The sequence below is a fragment of the Poecilia reticulata genome, linkage group LG5 (genome assembly GCF_000633615.1).
Source record: "Poecilia reticulata strain Guanapo linkage group LG5, Guppy_female_1.0+MT, whole genome shotgun sequence".
Taxonomy (NCBI): domain Eukaryota; kingdom Metazoa; phylum Chordata; class Actinopteri; order Cyprinodontiformes; family Poeciliidae; genus Poecilia; species Poecilia reticulata.
In genome coordinates this window covers 2,174,421-2,183,491 of record NC_024335.1, presented here as the reverse complement: position 1 = coordinate 2,183,491, position 9,071 = coordinate 2,174,421, and the positions used below count along the sequence as shown (strand labels likewise).

Below are 9,071 nucleotides of genomic sequence, written 5' to 3'. Positions count from 1 at the left end.
GTAACGTGATCCTCTGCAGCAAGTGATGGCAAAGCGGGGCGTCATCACGACTTTACACAAGTGTCTCTTTACCTCCGCGGCAGAGGCTCCGCCGAACCCCTGAGACCGACTCACCGAACCCCTGGGGTTTGATTGAACCAGGTTAAGAACCACTGCTCTAAATGTTTAGCTCTTCTAGAGCTTATTTCCTTCACTGAAAGCAGCAGATTGGTGGAAAGGAACATCATGTTGTATGACAGCCCAATGTCTCCGACCTCTGATGAAAACTCTCTATTACACATATTTTCTTAGTTGGAAGTGCAAACACATTCGTTAAATAGCCACATGATGCATATGAAGCAAAGGGAAGAGAAAATAAAATAAAAAAGGCATAAAAAGTGTGACTAAGGGAAGGTGATTGTTGAAAATGAATTTTAAAAATGTGTTTGGAAGCAGCAGTCTTACCTCAGGAGGACTGACCTGCTGCTCTGGAAACATAACTTAGAAAAAGTTTAATAATACAGAGAAGCTGAAACTGTGCATATGGGAAAAACACACAGCATAATTGAGAATCAACCAACACTGCTTTGATCTAAAAGGTCAAAGAGAGGTCATCACACAAGCATATCCATTTATAAGTAGTTAACTTTAATTTAAAGACATTTCATAAAGCTGTAGACCTCTTCAGGAGGTAAAGCCCTGAGACAAAGCAGTAAAGTTGCTGTTTTAATGGTTTTATTGAAGTCATTTGGATCCTACAGAGTACAAACCTGCTGACCCAACACTGGACACAAACTCTTGCTTTGGTGCCAAATATAATGAAAATAAGTTCAGAAGATTTTAATCAGAGAACTTTGCCTCCAGTGAGCAAACTGACCTTTTTTAAACTTCCTGCTCTTTTCTCTGCAGTCACAGTGTTTCCCCCCCCCCCCTCATGTCTCTTCTTGCTCTTGTAATTTTTCTCATAACTACCTCTTACTGCTATCATAGCTACCTACTATCATAGCTACCTACTATCATAGCTACCTACTATCATAGCTACCTTTATCACTACTATCATGTCTCACTAACTGCTTCTGACATTTTATTTTAGACATTTATTGCTTTATCACTTCTAACAAAACACAATTTTCTGGATTCTCTTGTTTGAGCAAATTATCCTTAATTTATCACAGGAAACTGGTGTTTCTATTGACTAATTGTATACAATTAAAATTAAAACAAGCCAATTTTACTAATACAAATAGAATATATGAGATTTATTTTCTTAATACATAGAACATTTTTCTTCAAATAAGAAAATTTTACGCTATTTCAAGAAATTCAGTGTTGAGTAACTTTCTTTACTTGAGATAATTTTTCTTAAAATAAGATAATATATCTTACTCGTATAAGTAAAATTGGCTTGTTTTAAGTAAAAATACACTAATTTTAAGATATTTGTAGGTTTATCTTAGTTAGATATTTTTTCTTGTTTTAGAAAATCTTGACAAGATAAATTTTCTTGTTCTGTTGGCAGATAATTTTTCTTATTTTAAGAAAATTGTACCTTATTTTTGTACTTTTTTTTCTTGTTTTTGAAAGGGGACTTTTTGCAGTGTAGAAGCTACCTCAGCCCACTAATAAACCGACAGAAGTTATTAAGATGCAATTAGCTCTACTAAGGAATCATGGAGTCCTGCATTTTCACATCACATCTTTTTTCCTTCTTCAGACAAAGACGACGACACACTTTGCATGTATCCAGTCTGTGAGCTGACTGGTTGTCAGTCACCGTAAGACCTCAGCAGTGAACAGAATGTCGTTTTATTTATTAAACACTCAACACTGGGATTCTGACGCCTCTATTACAGACTCATGTCTTCTTTGCTGTTCCTGAACTTTGTGTTGGTTTTCTTCCATTTCTCCTTTCTGTTTTACTGTAATGTTTTTCTGCAGTTCATGTTTTACTTCTCTAAATGAAATAATACTATTCTTGTGTCATTGTGTGAACAGATGGAAGCCAGCCGTCTCTGGCCCAGCCATCCCTGACGTTACAGAGTTTTCCTTACGGAGGCTGTGAGTCTGTGGAGCTCTCCTACCAGAGCGGTACGTCAACTGGATCCTTCACCTTATAAAGTTTCTCGAGACATTTGTTTTCAATCTGGGCTGAACTGAATTCATATCACAGCAACTCATCCCCACATGCAACTGGTGTTTTTTGGTGAGAAATGGCAGCCATATTGGATCTGAACTTTAGGTTTCTTGGTGAGCTCAAAGTTTAATGGTCAATATTCAGGCTTCAGCTGTTATTTTTGTTGCATTTCCAACCAGAAAGTCATTTTTCAGAGTGTAACCACCATAAATCCACACAAACAATGGAACTATTTTTACCTACCTAAATCTTTGCCCACGTTTAATTTGATATGTACTTTAACTGCTTCTAAGAAACCCTTGACAGGCTGGTTAGGGTCCATTAAAGCCAAAGGAGTTGATCCAAAAGAAGCAACTTTGTTTTTCACATTTTGTTCAATGAGTTCTGTCCAGATTATTTCAACAGTTTGTGTGAAAAACGGCTTTGATCTCACAGGTCAGTTCCAGGCGGGCCAGTTCCAGCCAGCTATTCGAGTTGCAGATCTCCTGCAGCACATCACACAGATGAAATGTGGACAAGGATATGGGTTTAAGGAGGAATATGAGGTAAACACACACAAACAAACCGACTCACAAAGCAAAGCATGTAGACGGGGTGAAGCAATAATCAGCTTTCCAGTTATGGAAAGCTGATTATTGCTGCCAAAAAAGCTTTTTATGCTTTCTTTAGGTTATATGAATGCAGATATGAGGGATACATGTTTTTAGTGTTTTAAGAAGCATTAGCTCACTCTTGGCGTAGTTACACCACATTAAGGATTGTTTGTCTTTTTCTGCCTTTATTCTTCAATGTTGTAAAGTTTTTACATTTTCCCATGGAGCACGCTTCATTATTAAAGGGGAAAATAATAAACATAAACTACAAAAATGTCGTTGGTGAGTGTGAAGAATGCTAGTTACAGCCAGAAAATCCTACTTCAACTTTCTTCTTTCAAACACATTAGAAACTGGGACAAAACTCAAGGCTGGCAAAGACGTAGCCCCTCGTTTTGAAGCACAAAGATAAATCCATGTTAGAAGTTATGCTTTTTTAATCCGTTAGTTTTATAAAGCTTGAAATGCTGATTCTCCACAGACTCACACTACCTTCTCAATTGAACATGTTCTAATCGGTGATGACGCAATTGCTGAAATAAAACAAATGCGGGGGGAAACTTTGATGGAGCGAAATCAGAACCTGGTGGGGGATGAAAGGACCAGATATTCAGAACCGGTCCTGGTTCAGTGGGCTCAGTGGGAAACCCACTGTCACTCAAAAAGTCAGAGGGAAACACAGACCAGAACTTAAGCCTTAAAAAAGATGTGCAGGTTTACAAACTTATGAATCTGTATCACTGCAGTATCTTTACTTGACATGTACGTTTGTGTCTTTAAAGAAAAGTCTAAAGCAAAAATACAACAGGTCATTTAGAGGTTGGGTGTTTGCTCTCAAGATTATAAACTGATCATTTGGAGATTAAACTTTAGCTTAAATGATGCAAGAAACATTTAATGTTTTAGTTTGTAGAACCTGAATGACTTTTACTGCAGTGTGAGTTAAAGAGCTTTGAATCTTTCAGGTGTTTTCACCTGTTTCACCCGAAAAGTTGATATCAGAAATCAGTTTCCACAGTCAGCAACACGTTTTATGTGACGTGTTAGTAAGTTTATGGGACTTTCAACACTTTGTTGGATGAAGTGACGAATTAAAACTTGACAGAAATGGAGGAAAACAAAAGTACTGAATAAAACATAAATGTTCCCTGAAATGGAGGCAGCATATGAAAAGCTGAAGTGTACAATGTAAAAATAAGAAGTCTCACTTTTCTTCCTGATGTTTAATTAGCATGTTCAGTTAGCATTCAAACAATTACTTTAAAATTAAAAAACAATTTTTGAATCAAGGCCTGGGTGATCGGGTTCCTTTATTTTGTCAACATTTTGCAGTATTAAGTCGTTGAGTTGAGTTGATTAGTCGCCTTTCATGAAGGCAACAGCTGCCATGTGAGACAAAGGGCTCATATTTATTATTAATATATGACCAGAACAAATTAACTTCATTTTCAGTTTCTCCTTCCTCTTCTTTCGCTGTTATCAACATTTAACTAATTAATTTAATGCACCATTTATCATGGAACATTTTTCAAATTATTGCATTGTCTTATTTAACTTATTTACTTCTTTCCTCTAATTTATTATTCTGCTTGGCTATCCCCCCCCCCCTTCCTCTGTCCTTTAAAATCCATCCTGATTTATTTCTTTGTCTCTGAAGATAAATGTTAGGACAGGCACCAGGAAGAGTCTGTTTTCGTCTCCTTCAGCCTCCCATTCTCAGAAGAATGAATATTTTCTATTACCGACTCTGCATGCGTGTTGAAAATTGTCCCTCCGTGATACTGCGACTTATATTTTCATTTGCTTCCTGTCATTTCGCTTCAAACCCACTGATACGTTTCAGGGGAGAGAAAATGTGATTTATTCTTGAGTGTGTGTGAATCTGTGTGTAACGAGGGGACACACACACACACGCGCGCGTGCAGAGTGGGACTTCTTTTTTTATGATTCCACTTGTCTCCAGCAGCAACTGATTTGATCCACATTAGACGACTTTGGAAGTTTATCTTCTCAACATTTTGTTCAACATACTGTCTGCTCTGTTTGCCGGAAATGTACATCCAGGCTTATTTCTTCACATCTGAATCTTCTGTGTGATGAATTAGCGTCCAGCTTTTACCGAGTCTTTTTCAATGTGAGCGTACAGACACTGCGTTGTGAATATTCAGGGATGGAAAGTATGAAAAGAGTGTGACATACTCTAAAAATGTGTTTTTTTTTTTCCAAAGTTCTCACTTCTAAAGCATAAAAGTCAAAATTTCTGTTTTAGTTTTAATATTTCAAAATATATTTCATCCAGAAATCCTCAGATGTTTAAATAAATATTAAATGGCCCTAACAGCAACAAAAAAAAGGAGAAATACATTTTTAAAGAAAATGCAATACTATAAGGAATTACAGTTGACCCCAGCCTGGCTGTGATTTAAGCTTTTAACTCCAAATTAATTCACAGAAAACCCAATTATTCCCAATCTTTTTGTAGAGAATATCTAAAATATGTAAAAGAAAATGTAGCTTAAGAAACTGATTTGGAAAATGCTGGCTCTTGATTGGCTGGCGTTTGCAAACCAGCCAATCAGGAAGCTCTATTTATTCAGAGGGTAAAAAGTGGTTTTTCTTACAGACTGTTGGTAATAAATAGATTAAAGATATTTTATAAGATGCATTTTTGTTAGGTGGTCTGTGTTATATCAACATTGCACTGGTTGGTCCTTTTTGCACCTAAATGGTCCATCAGTCACTTTAGTATGAATGTTAGAAACAAAGTCAGATCTAAAAAAGTTTATTTTCTCATCTGTCTTGAACAGATTCAGGTGATGTCTGGGTGCTCAGGTGTAGAATATAAAGAAATAAGGTGTTTGAGGCTTTTAGACAACTTTTCTCCTTCTGAACTTTAGGGCCAGAAACAGCAAGTGAACTGATGTGTATAAATGACCATGAGGGGAAAAGAAAATGTCCTTTTGCCTCATAAAAGTAGCCCACATCTCAGCACAGCAGCAGTGCTTCACTTATGTATTTATGTATATGGTCACATTTCGGTCCCCAGTGCAGCGGCTGCCTCCGTCTGCCTCTGTCTGCTCACACACCCCATATGGCGTCTTTTTGTCCCCGTCTCTGTGTGAGATGTGACCTACTGTGTTGAAACCGATTAACCTCACTAACATTGACAGCAGCCACATTGTCAACATTTTGCTCCCCAGTGGGAGTACACTTCTTCCATTTCAAGTGAAACCCAACTTATTTTTTTAAATGCGGCACCTGAAACAAATCAGGCAGCCATCAGGTTATTGCAATGTGCCATTTGCATGAGCTGCAGCTTCAACTTTCCCATCTCTATATGTAGTTTCTTCATTATTTAGTTTATTTTCAACCCATCAAAAACATGCCTGGAATGTTGCTTTGATTCTTTCATGCATGTTTGAGAAATTATTTAATCTCCATGGCAACCACTCAGCTGTGAAAAACACCTGAGTGGACCTAGCTCTGCTTCCAAGGACGAAGCTCCGCCTCAGAGCTGTAGTTTCCAAGCGTCCACCGCAGAGCTGTGCCTTCCCCTGCGACCGCCCCACTCAGCTCCTAAAGACTAGCCAACAGCAATTAGCAAACACCTGGTGGAACTGCACATCCGTTGAGCTTATTCTGCGAGCTACTTCTGAGTGCAGCACTGGTAAAAACATTGTTAAAGGGTTAATCAAGGAGTGATGTGACGACTTCCTGGAGGCAGAGTTTCAGAAAGAGCAGTTTTTAAAGAGACCCAGGTTGAAGGTGTTAAATTACAAAGTAACATTTCCCTTAAGTCAAATTTGAAGTCATATTTAGTGTTTTTATAATGACTGAAGTGTTTTCCAGGCACATATATCAATTTTATAGTACAACCAAGTGACTGTTTCCTACAGTTGGTTTTATATACAGCATAAAATGATGTAAACATGACTTAAAGGAAATTTGACTTAGCCTAGTCTAACTTTCTTTATAATCATTTTTGTACAGCACTTTGGTGCCGTTTTAAACCAGTTTTTAAAGTGCTATATAAATAAATTTGACATTGACATTGGAGGGGGAAGCAGAGAGGTTTAAAGCATTAAAGTGCTGATCTCTATATACCTGTCGCAGGAAGCAATTAATCAACTAATCACATGATAAATTAAAATGAGATTGATTGTTTTCTGTTGCTTACAGAGACAACATGATCCATTTTATTTAGGATTTGGTCATGTTTATTTTTATTTCCGTTTAATGAATTGCATTTAGTGGCTGTGCTAAAATATCTTCCAGTTCAGCATAAGGTTTATATTTATTGATCTTTGAGAAGGTGAACTGGCATTCTTATGCTATTATCTCAGAACAACAATATTATTGTTTATTGAAATAATTACAGTTTATAGTCCAGCTAAATGACCTGGTTAGGTTAAACATTCGCATGGTTAAAAACACACACAGACCTTTAACATTTCTCTGCCTGTTTTTGTTTTAGGATAGAAACAAATCTACAGTATTTAACACTTACGCTGCTTTTACACACAAAAACATACAAATTCCATGTGCCAGAATCAATTTTCTGCTTGACTAAGCGATATGTTTAGGTGTCTATTTTTCTGTCTCGTTGCATTTATTGTGTGTGTGCATGTAGGTCAGATCGCTGTCTGAAAGTGAAAGCTGTTGTCTGGCCTTCTTAAGCCCTTAATGGACTCAAAAACGGGGCTGTTCACTTGTCCCTCCTGGGAGATTTTGAGCATATGAGTGACCTGAGAGCGTTGGAGGAGTTGTTCTAAAATAGTTCAGCGTCCATATGGCAGCCTTTGAGAGTTGGGGTTTAGTTGCTCCACAGATGCTTGCAAAGGACATTTTTGTCATATTCTCTTCCACTCAAAGTGCATTCAACAAAAATAATATACGCGTATATGATCCCACATACATTGAATGGGGTGTTAGTACAGTAGTTTGTTCACCAAAGTGCATGATGAAGAATGCATAAAGCAGAAACCCGTATCAGCGGCTCATGCAGGTTTTGTCCTTGCTGGCCTCAGCAGGGAGCGCAGACAATCTGTCTTTTCTCCTCTAACAAAGGATGAGTAAATGTTCCTTCACTGGAACCCAGGAGAACAATAAATACTAACTTTGTTCTCTTTTTGTTTTGTACCTTTTTTTTTTTTTTAAATACTGTGAAATTTGAAAACACAAAATTTTGCCAAGTATTTTTGGTTTAGTGCAAATAACTCGGATAAAACTAACTTTTCAACATGAGCTTGTTTTACATCAATAATTGCTTAACTTGGATAAAAATGTACTAGTTCCACTAGCAGATAATATTTTTATGACATAGGAAAGATTTCTTGTTATAAGTGAAATATTTACCTAAGACAATCTCCTATAGCTTGTGAAAAAGTTACCTGTAAGTTAGTTTTGTCTTAATTCAAGTGTAATAAGATCTTTGCGATAACAACTAAACCACAATGCTTGGTAGGATTTTTTTTCTGCTTACTGCTGTTTGGGTTTTGGCAAAAAGTGGAAGCTTTAGCAGGTTACAACCACCCAGGCTGGAAGAGGGAACTGGCGCTGTTTTTTCTTTTGTTTTTGTTTTTTGAGTTCACAAACATCCCAGAAGATGCCCGACTTCTCTGAACTATTCCTAGTTTACCTCTGAATGAAATGTTTTCATAAGACTCATCAGATTGCAATTGTAGAGAGAGTTTAAGCCCCACCTTTGGTGTCACAAGTGCTCCAGAGTGATGCCTCTTCATGCATATTCATGTTGCAGTTTCAACTCGCGCCAGCCAAAGTGTTGCTGCATGAGCTCCGGGGTTCCCACCATATGTGCATGCATATTATTGTGTGTTCCTTCTCGGTTTCATGACAGTTTGTGTTTGTGCACACATGAGCCCATGCATGTCTACATGTGCCTCTGCAGGCCCTGGCGGAGGGACAGACAGCACCTTGGGAGACGGCCAAGAAGGACGAGAACCGCAACAAGAACCGCTACGGCAACATCATCGCATGTGAGTACTGCACTGACTTTAGTCTGTTTTACGGAGAGCCTTAAGTTATGTTAAGGTTTGATTGTGTTTCAGGCCAGATGGGTGTGGTTTAATACGGTTTCTTTGTCTCAACAGTTAATTTAACTGTTTTTACTGTAGCAGAGTCCAAATTATCACCACTGGACCAAATTATCCAAATTTAGTCCAGTGGTTCTTAACCTGGTTCGATCGAACCCCAGGGGTTCGGTGAGTCGGTCTCAGGGGTKCGGCGGAGCCTCTGCCRHRGAGGTAAAGACACACTTGTGTAAAGTCGTGATGACGCCCCGCTTTGCCATCACTTGCTGCAGAGGATCACGTTACATTGCTTAGCCAATCAGAGGATCACGTTAC

General features: G+C 38.0%; 1 protein-coding gene across 14 annotated transcripts in view; it reads left to right on the top strand.

The window, feature by feature from the left end:
- The window catches only part of ptprt (protein tyrosine phosphatase receptor type T), a 316,254-nt gene that overhangs the window by 264,061 nt on the left and 43,122 nt on the right, over positions 1-9,071 (top strand). For all 14 annotated transcript variants that reach the window (XM_017304835.1, XM_017304834.1, XM_008408309.2 and 11 more), the window contains 3 exons: positions 1,975-2,067; positions 2,549-2,658; positions 8,615-8,702. In XM_017304835.1, coding sequence (XP_017160324.1) covers positions 1,975-2,067; positions 2,549-2,658; positions 8,615-8,702 — 291 coding nt within the window. The remainder of the gene's footprint in view (positions 1-1,974; positions 2,068-2,548; positions 2,659-8,614; positions 8,703-9,071) is intronic.